This window comes from Pyrus communis, chromosome 14 (genome assembly GCF_041283825.1).
Source record: "Pyrus communis isolate YQ-2024b chromosome 14, ASM4128382v1, whole genome shotgun sequence".
Classification (NCBI taxonomy): domain Eukaryota; kingdom Viridiplantae; phylum Streptophyta; class Magnoliopsida; order Rosales; family Rosaceae; genus Pyrus; species Pyrus communis.
This window is the reverse complement of record NC_142578.1, coordinates 21,561,023-21,578,847: the sequence shown is the minus strand read 5'-3', so window position 1 is coordinate 21,578,847 and position 17,825 is coordinate 21,561,023. Positions and strand designations below refer to the sequence as shown.

The window sequence follows — 17,825 nt, the reverse complement described above, 5'->3', positions numbered from 1 at the left end:
TCTGCTGTATCAGAAGGGTATTAGTGGAGGTACTTATTTTTTTGGGAAAGGGATCCTCGCCAGATCCCTTCCACCTAAGCTTCATGACCCACAAATCTGGACTCTTGAAATTTGATTAAACGACTACAAACAGGGGGCCTCATTAAAAGTTATAATAACTTTAGCCGTTGGATCAAATTTCAAGGGACCGGATTTGTGGGTCATGAGCATTAGGTGGAAGGGATCCGGAGAGGATCCCTTTCCAATTTTTTGTTCTATGTAAGCATAATTTTAATTTTACTTCTACTTTAGAAAGTAATTCCCTGTGTAAAAATGTATGACTGTGATAAATTTTGATTCTCTAGACTTTGAGTAGTATTGATTCTCTAGACTTTGAGTAGTACAAGATCTTAAACTGTGTGACTAATAAATTCAGATCGCCGAATGGAATTTCATTAGTCATTTTACTACTGCATGATTCTGAAATGTTAAGCTTAAATGTTCTTAGATCACAATAGTTCAAAATTTTCCAATTGTGTTGTTAAATTTATGAGGCTAAGTGTATAAGCATATATGGCTTGGTTTAAACTTAATTCTGAATCATTACAGTTTAATATCCTTTATATTTGTGCAGCCATTTTGGTTGACTAGATGTAGACCTGGCAATTTATTACACGACACGTTAACACGACACGTAAACGACACGAAAATAACGGGTTTCGGGTCAACACGATAACTAATCGGGTCACACGATAATAACCCGTTAATAACGGGTCCTTAACAGGTTTACACGAGAGTGACACGCGGGTAACCTGTTTCGACACGATAAGAAAAATGCTATTTTGATGATTTTAATTTTTTAAACTACTAAAAAAAACTTATTATAAAATTATATAGATATAATGAATATGTATATATTGTTTATTAATTATTATTCTATTATTATTCTATATAAATTTTAAAATTTAAGTTTTATTTATTTATTTTTATAGTATATTATAGGCAAAGATTGAGATTAAAAATCATAAAACACATTAAAAATAAAAATATCAAGTAATTTAAAAATACCAAAAACATAAAAAAATTATAATAATTAATTTCCCGCCTAATATATCAAGAGTTTCATCCATTTCCCACCTAATGTTTGGGAAATTTTGACACACCCCGTCCCGAAGGAGGGCATGCTGGCAGTCACGTGAGAGTGACGTAACCATTTTCACAGTACGGAAGCTTTAAAGATACAATTTCTAAGATAAAACACCCAAAGGTGAGTCCTAATTTTTGGCCATTCTGTCAGAACACCGTTGGATTCCTCGTAGCCACCAAGCTCTGATATCTTAAACCTGGAGGGGCGCAAAACAAAGTTGAGTGGGTCAGCAAAACAAACTTATTCAGAACCTTCTTTTCTCTTTGAATATACTAACCCCTCGCCGTAAAACAAGTATACTTCCCAGAAAATAAACATATATACGTATGTATAAATATGCCAAACATGTTCAAGGGTATATCATTCATGCTCAAGAATATGCCATGTCGGAAACTCATAATGAAATGTAAGTGCTCAAGCATAACTCACATCAATAACATATAATCTGGCAGCCGGGAGTCACCTAACGTGACCTGTACGGCTGCATATAGAGCTCAAATCTCAAACTCAATAACTGAATCTGCACACGAGTCGGAACCACCTAACGTGGTCTGTACGACAAGACTGGGTGTAATATATACGCTCTAGTGCTACGATCACGTGAAGACTGTGCGAATAATCGCGGGTCACCTACGAGTCGGAACCACCTAATGTGGTCTGTACGACAAGACTGTGCACCTAACTTGGATCCAAGCTGAGCGTGTGGTGCGGGTGAACATCACGTGAAGGACTGTGCCCTGGCCACGGGCGGGAGCACTAACACCGGGGGTGCAGATTATGAGCTCTCTAAGCATCTCAAGCTACTACTGAATACAAACATGAATACCACTTACCTGGCACTTACCTGTGCGTCCACAGCACCAAATACACATATATAAATATATGCCACTACTAATGCATGTGATGATAGTATTTCAATCGTATTCCAAACGTATTTCATACGTATATCAAATGTATTTCGTACGTATATCAAATGTATTTCAAATGTAGCTTACCTGGGCCTCCTCAGCACCATGCAACAATATGCATAATTATGGTAATGCACATATTAAAATATGATGCATATATGACAGGATATTTAATTCGTATTTCTTTTAAAATACGTTTTCTGAGAAATACGTCAAGTATACGTATATATATATACTGAAAAATAACTGCCCACTCACTGATAAGTAGTCGGCTCGTAACCCTCACGCCTAGTTTGGTTACATTTGTCGTCCGTACAAGTTTCACCTATAACAGAATAATTATAAAATCATCATTTAAACGCACATACATTAAACATTCGTCAATAACTTTTTCATACGTTGCTCAATTTGGGTGTATGAATATACCACGGTGATCTACACGACGTCACGAACACGTGACAATTTTCAGAACTCAATTTGGAGCTCTCACGCGCCCCCACGCGCCCTGTTCATGCGCTGCCCACGTGCGCGTCTTCTTCCTCGCGTCGCCGGACTGGTTTCGCCGGAGGTGGGTGTTTTGCCGGAATTTCTGGGTAAACTTCAAAGTGTCATAACTTCTTCATTTCTTAACCATTTTCGACGTACTATATATCAAAATGAAGGTATTGACGAGACGAACACATCCATATCTGCCTCGACCCCTAACTCGCCGTGGATTCGCCGGAAAAACCCTCGAAAGCTCCGGCCAACTTTGACCACGATGATCCCGACGTCCAAACTTCTCCAACGAAGTACTCCGAGGCTCCTTAGGACCTCACCAAGCTTCCTACAAGCTTCAAAATCCCAAAAACATTAAGTTTTACGTGTGCATGAACAGTGCACACACACGGTGAAATTGAAATCCATGTTTTCCAAAGTGAAACTCACCTAAAATTGGTACCATCGTGTTCGTGTGGTCTTCAGGAGTACGATGGTGGTCTTAGATCCTTCGTTGGTATAGTTTTAGGGTGGTTTTGTGGGTGGTTCGGGTGAGTTCGAAGGAGAGAGATAGAACTGAGAGAGAATGAGAGATTTGTGAGGGAGGAGAGAGAGAGGGACAAGGTACGGGAATAGGGGAGAGATTTGAGGGATGTGGGGTCCTACCCAATCCCCAAATCATCAAGTTATAACATATAAACCTAGTTCTAAGTCTTAAATTTAAGTCCCTAAAACTAATGAATATTCCAATTAACATTAGTTTAGGAACTTCAGGTAAAAACCAATGCCAACTTTACGCCCCTTAGTCTCGTTTAAGGGCATCTTCGTAACTTCACGTCCTCGGAATTAAAAATTCCGGGACGGGTTGTGACAAATTTTGCAACCTATATCCATCCATTTCCCGCCTAATGTTTAACCCAAAGAAAAAAAATAACCAGCTTTTTTTTTTTTATCTCTTATAACATTTTAACTTGAATAAAAATAAAATACGTAATAAAAAACATAAATGTAATTTTATTATTAAATATCATCACATACTAATTGAAACATAGTCTAATTAACACTTAAAATATATAAATAATTAATATATTTATTCCAAGCCATCAAAACGAAAAGATTCACTAACGCTTAAAGTTTATTTATACTTTCATTAAGTATAACATCAATGCGTATCCCATCAAAATGATGAAAGTATGAATAAACTCTTAAGTGTTAGTGAATTTATCGTTTTCACAGGATACGTATCCTACAAAACTAATTTCAACAATCCAACCGTCAAATTTGTTTATACATGCTTCGAGATCGCATACTCCAAAAATTGCAAAAAAACAAACATTCAGAGATGAAGTAATGAGACAAAACTTTTCAACGGTTATAAACGAAAAATCATGATTTAACAGTTATTTTAGCTCCGATTTTGATGACTTTTTACAGCTACACTCCTTGACCTTATATGAATACAATGAATGAATTCAATCTTTAATTTAAAATATTTATACTAGTGGATACCACAAATCTTATGTTATACTTAATGAAAGTATAAATAAACTCTTAAGTGTTAGTTAATGTATCGTTTTGATGGGATATGCATCCTATCAAAACTAATTTCAATAATCCAACCGTCAAATTTGTTTATACATGCTTCGAGATCGCATACACCAAAATTTGCAAAAAACAAACATTCAGAGATAAAGTAATGAGACAAAACTTTTCGACGGTTATAAACGAAAAATTACGATTTAACGGTTATTTTAACTCCGATTTTGATGATTTTTTACAGCTACACTCCTTGACCCTAAACAAATACAATGAATGAATTCGATCTTCAATTTAAAATATTTACACTAGTGGATACCACAAAATCTTATGTTATACTTGATGAATGTATAAATAAACTCTTTAATTGTTAGTGAATCTATCGTTTTGATGTGATACGCATCCTACGAAACTAATTTCAACGATCCAACCGTCAAACTTGTTTATATATGTTTCGAGATCGCATACGCCAAAAATTGCAAAAAACAAACATTCAGAGATAAAGTAATGAGACAAAACTTTTCGACGGTTATAAACGAAAAATTACGATTTAACGGTTATTTTAACTCCGATTTTGATGATTTTTTTACAGCTGCACTCCTTGACCCTAAACAAATACAATGAATGAATTCGATCTTCAATTTAAAATATTTACACTAGTGGATACCACAAAATCTTATGTTATACTTGATGAATGTATAAATAAACTCTTTAATTGTTAGTGAATCTATCGTTTTGATGTGATACGCATCCTACGAAACTAATTTCAACAATCCAACCGTCAAACTTGTTTATATATGTTTCGAGATCGCATACGCCAAAAATTGCAAAAAACAAACATTCAGAGATAAAGTAATGAGACAAAACTTTTCGATGGTTATAAACGAAAAATCATGATTTAACGGTTATTTTAGCTCCGATTTTGATGACTTTTTACAGCTACACTCCTTGACCTTATATGAATACAATGAATGAATTCGATCTTTAATTTAAAATATTTACACTAGTGGATACCACAAATCTTATGTTATACTTAATGAAAGTATAAATAAACTCTTAAGTGTTAGTTAATGTATCGTTTTGATGGGATATGCATCCTATCAAAACTAATTTCAATAATCCAACCGTCAAATTTGTTTATACATGCTTCGAGATCGCATACACCAAAAATTGCAAAAAACAAACATTCAGAGATAAAGTAATGAGACAAAACTTTTCGACGGTTATAAACGAAAAATCACGATTTAACGGTTATTGTAACTCCGATTTTGATGATTTTTTACAGCTACACTCCTTGACCTTATATAAATACAATGAATGAATTCGATCTTCAATTTAAAATATTTACACTAGTGGATACCACAAAATCTTATGTTATACTTGATGAAAGTATAAATAAACTCTTAAGTGTTAGTGAATCTATTGTTTTGATGGGATACGCATCTTGGAAACTAATTTCAACGATCCAACCGTCAAACTTGTTTATATATGCTTCAAGATCGCATACGCCAAAAATTGCAAAAAACAAACATTCAGAGATCAAGTAATAAGACAAAACTTTTCGACGGTTATAAACAAAAATTCACGATTTAACGGTTATTTTAACTCCGATTTTGATGATTTTTTTATAGCTACACTCCTTGACCTTATATAAATACAATGAATGAATTCGATATTCAATTTAAAATATTTACACTAGTGGATACCACAAAATCTTATTTTATACTTGATGAAAGTATAATTAAACTCTTAAGTGTTAGTGAATCTATTGCTTTGATGTGATACGCATCCTACGAAACTAATTTCAACGATCCAACCGTCAAACTTGTTTATATATGCTTCGAGATCGCATACGCCAAAAATTGCAAAAAACAAACATTCAGAGATAAAGTAATGAGACAAAACTTTTCGACGGTTATAAACGAAAAATCACGATTTAACGGTTATTGTAACTCCGATTTTGATGATTTTTTACAGCTACACTCCTTGACCCTAAATGAATACAATGAATGAATTCGATCTTCAATTTAAAATATTTACACTAGTGGATACCACAAAATCTTATGTTATACTTGATGAAAGTATAAATAAACTCTTAAGTGTTAGTGAATCTATTGTTTTGATGTGATACGCATCCTATGAAAACTAATTTCAACGATCCAACCATCAAACTTGTTTATATATGCTTCGAGATCGCATACGCCAAAAATTGCAAAAAACAAACATTCAGAGATAAAGTAATGAGACAAAACTTTTCGATGGTTATAAACGAAAAATCACGATTTAACGGTTATTGTAACTCCGATTTTGATGATTTTTTAGAGCTACACTCCTTGACCCTAAATGAATACAATGTATGAATTCGATCTTCAATTTAAAATATTTACACTAATGGATACCACAAAATCTTATGTTATACTTGATGAAAGTATAAATAAACTCTTAAATGTTAGTGAATCTATCGTTTTGATGTGATACACATCCTACGAAACTAATTTCAACGATCCAACCGTCAAACTTGTTTATATATGCTTCGAGATCGCATACGCCAAAAATTGCAAAAAAAAAACATTCAGAGATCAAGTAATGAGACAAAACTTTTCGACGGTTATAAACGAAAAATTACGATTTAACGGTTATTTTAACTCCGATTTTGATGATTTTTTACAGCTACACTCCTTGACCCTAAACAAATACAATGAATGAATTCGATCTTCAATTTAAAATATTTACACTAGTGGATACCACAAAATCTTATGTTATACTTGATGAATGTATAAATAAACTCTTTAATTGTTAGTGAATCTATCGTTTTGATGTGATACGCATCCTACGAAACTAATTTCAACGATCCAACCGTCAAACTTGTTTATATATGTTTCGAGATCGCATACGCCAAAAATTGCAAAAAACAAACATTCAGAGATAAAGTAATGAGATAAAACTTTTCGATGGTTATAAACGAAAAATCATGATTTAACGGTTATTGTAACTCCGATTTTGATGATTTTTTACAGCTACACTCCTTGACCCTAAATGAATACAATGAATGAATTCGATCTTCAATTTAAAATATTTACACTAGTGGATACCACAAAATCTTATGTTATACTTGATGAAAGTATAAATAAACTCTTAAGTGTTAGTGAATCTATCGTTTTGATGTGATACGCATCCTACAAAACTAATTTCAACGATCCAACCGTCAAACTTGTTTATATATGCTTCAAGATCGCATATGCCAAAAATTGCAAAAAAAAAAAACATTCAGAGATCAAGTAATGAGACAAAACTTTTCGACGGTTATAAACGAAAATTTACGATTTAACGGTTATTTTAACTCCGATTTTGATGATTTTTTACAGCTACACTCATTGACCCTATATGAATACAATGAATGAATTCGATCTTCAATTTAAAATATTTACACTAGTGGATACCATAAAATCTTTTGTTATACTTGATGAAAGTATAAATAAGGGTAGATTTTTTAAAAATCTCATGAACAATGTTATTTATTTGAGTGAAAATTAATAATAATAAGTGTGAAAAATGTAATTACACGTAATGAAAAGCTTTACAACTTTCATTAAGGGGTCAACTCCGAAATTTAGTATTATGTTTTACATTTTTTTGGGTCAAATTATATTTTTCTTTTCATTTTTATTGATTTAAAATATAATTTTCTTAACAGGTAACGGGTCGGGTCATATTACCTGATAATATTAACGGGTTGATTTCAGGTCGGGTCATATTACCCGTTTACTTTAACAGGTATTACACGACACGACCTGTTAAGCTATCGGGTATGACACGAAAACAATACGAACAGGAGAAACACGACACGAATGCCAGGTCTAACTAGATGGGTCTTGGGAAGACCATTCAGGTACCTGCATGTCCTTTTTCTTTGCATATGCCGATAATATTTTTAGCTTTGGTTTGTAATATTTGTCCTTGTTGAATAGGCTATAACATACTTGATGCTATTGAAACATTTAAATGATGACCTGGGTCCACATTTGATTGTATGGCCTGCTTCTGTTTTGGAAATTGGGAAAGAGAACTTAAAAAGTAGTGCCCATCATTCATTGTTCTCCAATATCATGGGGTTGCACGATCGGCATATTCAAAAGAGTTGAACTCTTTGTCCAAAGCTGGATTACCACCTCCTTTTAATGTTATTCTCGTGTGTTACTCACTATTTGAAAGACATAGGTTTGCTTTGGTGTTGCATATGGAAAATTGATAGTAATTTTGATTTTATGTTAATTTAATTCCTTTTACTTATGGTCTTCCAGTGCACAGCAGAAAATGATCGTAAAATTCTAAAACGATGATAGTTGAGTTGTGTGCTCATGGACGAGGCTCATGCTTTGAAGGACAAAAAATAGCTACAGGTGGAAAAACCTAATGTCCGCTCCATTTTTCACCTTCTTTCTTCATCCATTTTTCACCTTTTTATTTTAAAAAAATTTGGACAAAAAAAACCCAGGATTTTTTTTTTTGGTGCAGCGGCAAAGAAGGCCCTGACAACAACAAGTTCAGGTACCGCGTCTTGCATCAACAGAGCAAGGGAAAATGGGTAGCTGAGATCCGCGAGCCGCGTAAGTGCACTTGCAAGTGGTTGGGGACCTTCGCCACTGCCGAGGTTGCTGCCTGGGCCTACGACCTGGCCGCCATCATCCTTTACGGTTCCAGGGCACAGCTCAACCTCCAGCCTTCCGGTTCCTCGTCCTAGAACTCCACGCGTGGCTCCTCTTCTTCCTCTTTATCATCCAGCTCATCCACCCAAACCCTAAGACCCCTTCTCCCTCGCCCCTTTGGCTTCGACCTTACTTTATTTTTATTTTTTTTAAGTTTTAAATTGGAGATTGCTGTTGCCCAGAGAGAGAGAGAGAGGAGAGAGAGGATGGTGGAGGAAGGTTGGGGGGACATGTGGGGTTTGGTGGCTCGGAGGAGGAGGATTTGGTGCATAAGAGGTGGGTGAGAGATGGGTTCGGATTAGGAAGAAAAAAGGGAGAAAGGGAGAGAATTGTAGAGGGTGGTCCCATATGTATTTTGATTCTTGGGTGAGTTTAGAGGATTGAGTTTGGGGCGAATTGGGGTTTTCTGTTTGAAATTGGGGAATTAGGGTTAGGGTTAGGGTTGAAGATTTTCGAAAAGGAGGGGGTTCTGGAACAGAAAGAGGGACAAAGGTAGGGGACGGGAAAATGTGGGTGTTGGGGGTGAGTGTTGTTGGGGGATGCAGGGGAGAATTGCAGAGGAATAAAAGAGAGAGGTATTCAACAATTTTCCCCCTGAACTTGTGACCATTGGCCAATTTCCCCCCTCAACTTTAATTTTAGCCAATTTGCCCCCTCAACTCTCATAATTAGTCAATTTCCCCCTTCAACTTTAATTTGGCCAATTTCCCCCCTCAACTCTCAAAATTAGTCAATTTGCACCCTACTGTTAATTTTTTTTTTTTTTAATTTTCCATCTATTCTTTTCTTAATTTTCAATCTTTCTAATAACTTCCAACAAAGTACTAAAATTAACATAAACTCACTTGCATAATATAGGGTAAAATATACAAAAACATAATACAATTAGTATGTGATATGGGTTGATTATAAGAAAAAGTTATGAATCGGGTTTAAAGCATGTAGAAGAAGAAATAATAACAAAAAGAAATAATAATCCTAAACTTATGGATCAGACCTATTTCAATAAAATGCGTTTTTCTTAATAAGGAGTCGAAAATTATGAATAGACTAGCCATTTTTTTCACTAAACCTCGATTCTTTGCAATTTACTTGAACTTAGCTTTCACTTTTATAAAGAAAATTGTATTCACATACAAAAATTTACACATCAATCCTTTTCATTATTAATTTTGTATAGTCAAAAATCAAATCAAATTACTCCATACTGATTTACTATGACTAATAATACTATCTATGATAAATTGTAAAATTCTAAATTTTAATCTATTTGTAATAGGATAAAGATATAGGAACATGATTAACATACATCTTATTTAGTTTCTTACACACACTTGTTTAATTATGATCAAATTAAAAAATTAACAGTAGGGTGCAAATTGACTAATTATAAAAGTTGAGGGGGGAAATTGGCTAAATTAAAGTTGAGGGGGGAAATTGACTAATTATGAGAGTTGAGGGGGGAAATTGGCCAAAATTAAAGTTGAGGGGGGAAATTGGCTAACAGTCACAAGTTAAGGGGAGAATTTGATGAATACCTCTAAAAGAGATGGGGTTCTGGGATGTTTGGAACGGATCAGGAAGAAAAAGGGGAGAAAGGGAGATAATTATAGGGGTGGGTCCCACATTTTTAAAATAAAAATATTAAAATAATTTATTTTTATTTTATTAATATTTAATTAATATTTTTATCTACTTGGCTAGAAAATGGGTCTCGTCTCAAACCACGTCAGCACTTAACAGAGAAATTAATAGAAAAACTGATGGATGTCTAACATTAGACCAAATTCGTAAGATGAGGTATGATATTGTCAATTTTAAAATATAAGGTACGATAGTGTCATGAGACCAATAATTAAGGTAGTTTTTTTTGTCATTTACCCTAATTATAATATATAATTTCCAACAATACTTACATTAGTTTTTGTGTGACTGAACATTGTTTAGTGCATATACATCTCATATGGAAGCCCTTACATTTGCCTCCCATAAATCCCTCTTCTTTGCATGTAGCTGCACAATTGCTTGAAAAAATAAACCTAAAGCAAAGACCGTGGTATTTATGGCTCGGACACTCACAAGTCGACGAATGCTTATCCTTCGACGACATCTGTTCTGTCTTTCCCTCAGCTACCATGGGCCCCGTTCCTGCCAAATATGCATCAATTCATCAACCCATAAAAATCATGGTTTTCTATTTCATCAACTGGAGAAGGAGTATCCTAACTTAGAACTTCTTTCAACATAATTAAATTTTATGTTAGTGTTAGGTACAACGAGGAAGTTAAGATGAGAAAAGAGAAAGATACCAATAGCCACCAGAAGGAGGACGAGGATGAAGACAGTCGAACATAAATGTCCGGAATGCTCCATCTTGAAATAAATGAATTAGAAAGAGAGTTGTTGATTCAAAGAATTAACCTTGAAGGAATTTATATAGAGTTGGTATGAACAAATTTAAGTGTATGATTTGTAAAACGTGTTCTGTTTTAAAAATAGAGAGCTTAGGTGAAATTTCAGATCAGAGAGGCAAGAACAAAACACTATTTTGGCTTATCAATTTTTGGGATCCTACATTTGAGGATAGACGGTGGCTCTATTTCTCCTCAAATTAAAATATTGCATTTTTAGGTTAGTGCCTATTCCTATGCATCACCCTAGTCAACCTTACCACCTAGAATAATATTAGGGGTGGAAAAAAATTCCCGAAAATCCCGAACCCAAACCAAAAATTTCCTAAATCGAAATTCCCGAAATTTTCGAAATGCTATCCCGAACCGATCCCGAATTTTGGTACGGGATTTGGAATTGGCTTCTCAATATTTCCGGGAATCCCATACCGAACCGAAAATATATATTATTAATTAATTATATATATATATATATATATTTATCCATATATATATTATTATTTTTAATTATATTTAGAGTCAATTTCAACTAATGGATTGTTTCAAATTGATCTGTGTCGTCCATTCATTGTTAGGGTTCTAGCCTTGTCTGAGTTCTCTCCATTCACCCTCCTTGCTTCAGCCACTGAGCCCTCTCCTGTCTGTCTCGAATTTGAAGCTCAACTCCAGCTAGTCCCACTCACTGACCCACCACCGCACCCTCCCTCCCTCAGCCACCTAGCCCTCTCCTCTCTGAGAGTCTTCTTCATCCAGTGCACTGTGCATCGATTCTCCCCCAAATCAGGTAAATTTTGGAATTAATTTAGGGTTTGAAATTTAATTTAGGGTCCTAAGTCTAGATTAGGATTTGTGAAATTTGTTCATGTTTTGGATTGGATGTTCATGATTCCAGCCGTAATTTAATTTCTATATTGGGTAAAGTACAAAAAATTACCTCAACTATTGGGGTCATGACAGTTTCATACCTCATCTTTTAAAATTGACAATGTCATACCGCATCTTACGAATTTGTGACAATGTCATAACTCCGTCAATTTTTCTGTTAGTTTTTCTGTTAAATGCTAAAGTGGCAAGAGATGGGGGACCACTTTCTATTAAAAAATTAATAAAATAATAAAATAATTAATAAAAGTAAAAAAAAAAAAAAAGAAAGGGTAAAGTACAAAAAACTACCTCAACTATTGGGGTCACGACAGTTTCATACCTCATTTTTAAAATTAACAATGTCATACCGCATCTTACGAATTTGTGACAATGTCATACCTCCATCAATTTTTCTGTTAGTTTTTCTATTAAGTGCTGACTTGGCTTGATTCGGGACCTACTTTCTATTAAAAAATTATTAAAAACTAAAAAACAATTATTTAATATTTTTTAAATATTAAAATAATAATAAAAAGCAGAAAAAAAACCCCTCGTTCCGTCCCTCCCCTCCCCCCTCCTCCCTCCTCTTTCCTTTCCCCATCTTCATCTTCTTCCCCCACCTGCAAATCCCAACAAAAAAAAGAAAAAAAAAATCCAATTTGTCTTCCCCCCACACCCACACTCAATTTTCCCACACCCACACCCATACCCACCCACACTCTTCTCCCTCCTGCAACCCAGAAAAAAAAAGAAAACCCCAGATCCCGTCGGCGGGAAGATGGGTGAGCAGAGAAGGTGGATGATGGGTGCGGAAGAGAATGTGGAGAATGGATGAAAGTGGTGGATTTGGGATTTGATAGGTTTTCAAATTTTTTTTTCTTTTTTTTTTCCTTCTTTTTTTTCCTCCTTCTTCCGCAGGGGAGTTGATGGTTTTAAAAAAAAAAATTTCCTTCCTCCTTTTTTTCCTCTTCTCCTTCTCCTTCTCCTTCTCCTTCCGTAGGGGGTGTTGATGGGTTTTCAAATTCTTTTTTATTTTTTCTACCTCTCTTCCTTTTCTTCCTCTTCTTCTTCTTCCTCCTTCTCCTTCTCCCTTCTTCTTCTTCCGCGCCGACATGGGGGAATTTTTTTTTTTTTCCTTCCTCCTCCTCCCCCTCCTTCTTGTTCTTTCGCAAGGGGTTGTTGGGTTTTCAAATTTTTTTTATTTTTTTGGGTTTGCAGGTGGGGGGAAGAAAATGAAGATGGGGAGAAGAGAAAGGAGGGGGAGGGGGAGGGGAGGGACGAACTGATGTTTTTTTTTTTTTTTTTCCTGTGCTTTTTATTATTATTTTAATATTTAAAAAAAATATTAAATAATTATTTTTTAGTTTTTAATAATTTTTTAATAGAAAGTATGTCCAGAATCAAGTCACGTCAGTACTTAACAGAAAAACTAACATAAAAATTGACGGAGGTATGACATTGTCACAAATTCGTAAGATGTAGTATGACATTGTCAATTTCAAAAGATGAGGTATGAAACTGTCGTGACCCCAATAGTTGAGGTAGTTTTTTGTACTTTACCCTTTTTTTTTTTAATTTTACTTTTATTTATTATTTTAATATTTTAAAAATATTAAATATTTTTTTTAGTTTTTAATAATATTTTATTAATTTTTTAATAGAAAGTGGTTCCCGTCTCTTGCCGCGTCAGCATTTAACAGAAAAACTAACGGAAAAATTAACGGAGGTATGACATTGTCACAAATTCGTAAGATGCAGTATGACTTTGTCAATTTTAAAAGATGAGGTATGAAACTGTCGTGACCCCAATAGTTGAGGTAGTTTTTTGTACTTTACCCTTCTATATTTATGTTTACCATTAGGTTAGGCGATCTTTTTGGATGATAAGATGCATTGGTAAGGAATTAGGGTCGGAAACCCTATGAATTGCAGTAGTGTTGCCATCCATATGATTTTTCTTCTTTCCTCCATTGTAGATATGCACTATAATTCTACTGCTAGATAATTAACAAATATAAAGGGAAAAAACCGTCGAAACAATTTTTGGAATTTATGCAGAAAAACCATATAAAAACATGAAAACCAGAAAATCTTTGTGTACATATGGAAATCTAACTTACCTACGATGTGGGGTTGTATATCTTGAGTCGTTCCCATGTCAGAAGTGTAATCTTAAACTGATATACCAGAGAGAGGGAGAGAGAGGAAGAGGAGGAGGAAGAAGAAGCAGACCTCTTGAGTAATATGAAAAACATTACATGTAGATGAAATTCTGCAGTATCCAACTGTGTTATAAATTCATACAGTGTCTTGTTTTCTTCTCCTGCTACTTATCTCTCTCAATCTTGCTTTTTTAATAGGATTTAGAGAAAGCTATTGCAGATTCATATCCCAACTCTATAAAGAAATTTGAGCCTATTATTAAGAAGATAAGTGACGCAAATCCTTGATGCTATTATTCGAATAACATTAAGTGATATTATATCTTCTCATTCAATTTTGACATCAGATTGCTAATTATCAAGCTCCAGGGAGATACGTTTTGAAATAAGGAGTGGAGTTAGAAAGTTCAAAGAAACCTTTGTCTGAAAGTGGAAGGTAATTTACTTTTTTCCCTAAGGCTTAGTCTGCACGATCAAGTCAATTAATGGCAAACTTGTTTTCTTGTTATTCTTTGTCTTTTAACTTGTACCGATATTGGTCCTCAAGAAATAGATGACTTGACACAATAATAAACCAAAATAGATGACTTCACCAGTCTAAATTACCACAAGTCTAGATTCCAGCCCTAGTTGCAGAGCTTAAGCATTACATGTAGCTGCACAAGTCTAAATGAAGGGGTTTAGCTCCATCAGATGTATATTTGTTGGATGGTGCAATGCACCGTGTTGGAGTTTTTGAGCTCCTTTAGTCCCACACCGGGGAACTAAAGGGAACTTGAGGTCCTTATATTAAGTTAGTCACCTTTATTAGTAATTAGGTTTTGGACTATTTGGGATGAGGATTGAGGTTTGGGCCACTAGTTGTGTGGATTATGCTCGATGATTATACCATAATATTAATTAATCAAGACAAGGGCCTTGGGCATTGGGGCACTTAGGGCCTAAGAATTAAAATTAATTAGATCATTAATTTTAAAATTAATTAAAAATGTTTCGTGTAGCTTTAGATACATCCAAAAGGTATGAAAGAGCTTATATAACTGGAGTTTCAATTCCATCGTAGATTATCTTTTCTTCCAGAGAGTAAACTCATAAAGCAAATTCGCTAGAATTCTATAATCCAATGCGGGTTATGGGTGGGTTCAAAAAACCGAAAATCAAACCGAACTGAAAAAAAAATCATATATAAATACTAAAAAAACATGTTGGCATCAGGGTTTTAACCCCTTCCTTGCAGGTTGGGGTTAGTCGCTGCAAGCCAACTTAACTGTAGGCTTTGTGTTGTTATAATTGTACCAGTAAATTATTGATAGGTTTCTTATGTTTAATGCTTTATAAAATTTCCTAACTTTACAAACCCTAGCCGTCTCACTCCCATTTCATTTCAGATCTCAAACATTTCTCTCTGTTCCGTCCGCTGCTTTCTCTCTGCCTTTGCTCTCTCAGTCTCTCTCTCTCTCTCTTTCTCTTTCCTTCCTCTCTTTCTCCAAATCATTCTCTCTCCAGTATTCTCTTGTGGGCTTTATTTATTTGTCAGTTCATGGATTTTTAATTTTATGGTTACCCATTTGAAATTTAAGGTGAAAAAGTTTGTATTTTTCTCTGAATATGTTTTGGAATTTTCAAGATCTATTGTGGACTTGACTATGAATTTGAATGTGGGCATTGGGCATGCAATATTGGAGTCCAATTATGCCATTTAGACGAACCCATTTGCTTTTTTTTTTTTTTTTGTTTCGATCTGCATCAATCAATTAATTTGTTGAATTATTTCATGATTTTGTAAATTTTAAAGTTTTAGAATTTTGAATCCTGGTGATCTACATAATGTTTCTATGATATATGAGAACTGGGAGGTTGATAGGTAGGTTCCTTCCATTTACATCATTTAAAAAAATAAAAAAACCGAAAAAACCGAAAATGAAAAAAATCGAACCGAAATTTCGATTCGGTTTCAATTTTGGCAAGAAACCGAACCGTTTTGAACCGAACCCAGCCCTAGTGCGGGTTGTAGAATTAGGTAGTTGTATCCTAGTCGAGCAGACGTTGTAGAACCGCAAACATAAGAGTGGGACGAAAATTTTGTTCGAAGGACATAGCTTTTGATTTTAATTTATGTATTTATTTTGTAATTTCATTTTGTATTGAAAGTATTTTTGAGTAATAAAGTATAAGTATTTCAAGTTCTGTATTTCTATTATTTTTGTTTCTAAATTGTTTTCCAACAATCTTTGAACAGTATGGAACAATCAGAGACTAAACCTCATTCTGAAAAGCCTGAGAAATTTAAGGGTGGAGGTTTCAAAAGATGGTAGCAGAAAATGCTGTTTTATTTGACAACTCTGAATTTGGCTAATGTTCAGCATGAGACTGTACCTACTGTAGATGGAGAAAATATTTTTTCTGCAGAAACTTTGACGGCTATAGATGCCTGGAATCATAATGATTTTCTCTGCAAAAACTATATTCTTAATGCATTAGATGATTCATTGTATGATGTCTATGTGGTGTGCAAAACAGCCAAGGATCTTTGGGAATCACTTGAGAAAAAAATATAAAACAGAGGATGCTGGTTCAAAGAAATTTGTCGTGGGCAAATTTTTAGACTTCAAAATGGTGGATTCTAAGTCCGTTCTCTCTCAAACTGAAGATCTCCAGAAAATCATCCATGACATTCATGTAGAAGGTATGGTGATCAATGAGTCATTTCAAGTGGCGTCTTTTATAGAGAAATTGTCACCTTTTTGGAAGGAGTTCAAAAATTATCTCAAGCACAAATGTAAGGAGATGACCCTTGAGGATCTCATTGTAAGGTTGAGAATTGAGGAAGATAACAGAAAGAATGAGAAGGGCCTAGTTTCAAGTATGGAAGCCAAGGCGAATGTTGTTGAAGAAAGTTCATCGAAGCAAAGGCCAAAATTCCAAAAAACTAAGAAGAAGGAAAAGAACTTTGTCCTTGGTGTGAAAGGCAACAACTTCAAGAAAATCAAGGGAAGTTGCTGGGTTTGTGGAAAGCAAGGCCATAGAGCTCAAGAATGTCACCATCGAAGGGATCAAGGTCTTGGAAATCAAGGCAACAACAACTGCGCAAACCTAATTGAAAATAATGTGGATGGCCTGGTTGCAATGATTTCTGAAATCAACCTTGTATTTGACCACGCTGATTGGTGGATAGATACTGGTGCAACTCTCCATGTATGTGGTGACAGAAATATGTTCTCTTCATACCAGAAAGTCGAGGGAAACGAGCAGCTGTTTATGGGAAATGTGTTCTGAAATTTACTTCTGGAAATGAATTAACCCTCCTTGATGTGCTGCATGTCCCCGATATAAAGAAGAATTTTTTTTCTGGTCCTCTCCTAGAGAACATAATGATAGTTCATCTTTGTGAAGAGTTCAAGAAGAAGAAGAACTTGAACCTACAAGAAGTAAAAGGACAAAAATTCGAAAGGACTTTGGGCTTGATTTTGTGACCTTATTAACTGAAACCAAACCTCAATCTTTCAAGGAGGCTATGTCCACTCCTGATACTCCATTTTGGAAAGATGCAGTTAACAGTGAGATAGATTCCATTATGCAAAATCATACATGGGAATTAGTCGATTTGCCTGCTGGTAATAAGCTAATTGGGTACA

General features: G+C 34.7%; 1 protein-coding gene and 1 long non-coding RNA gene across 2 annotated transcripts; one reads left to right on the top strand and one right to left on the bottom strand.

The window, feature by feature from the left end:
• Positions 1 to 10,649: 10,649 nt before the first annotated feature.
• Positions 10,650 to 11,219, bottom strand: LOC148691385 (defensin-like protein 2). The gene is made up of 2 exons (XM_088684731.1): positions 11,063 to 11,219; positions 10,650 to 10,901 (listed from the first exon to the last, which is right to left on the bottom strand). Exons 1-2 carry the CDS (start codon positions 11,124 to 11,126, stop codon positions 10,666 to 10,668), a joined length of 300 nt encoding a protein of 99 aa, XP_088540857.1. The 5' UTR covers positions 11,127 to 11,219; the 3' UTR covers positions 10,650 to 10,665.
• A 532-nt stretch (positions 11,220 to 11,751) lies between these two features.
• LOC148691384 (uncharacterized) lies at positions 11,752 to 16,050 on the top strand. The gene is made up of 3 exons (XR_015956030.1): positions 11,752 to 11,948; positions 14,389 to 14,626; positions 15,818 to 16,050. It is a non-coding gene; the product is annotated as an uncharacterized LOC148691384 (long non-coding RNA).
• The last annotated feature ends 1,775 nt before the right edge of the window (positions 16,051 to 17,825 follow it).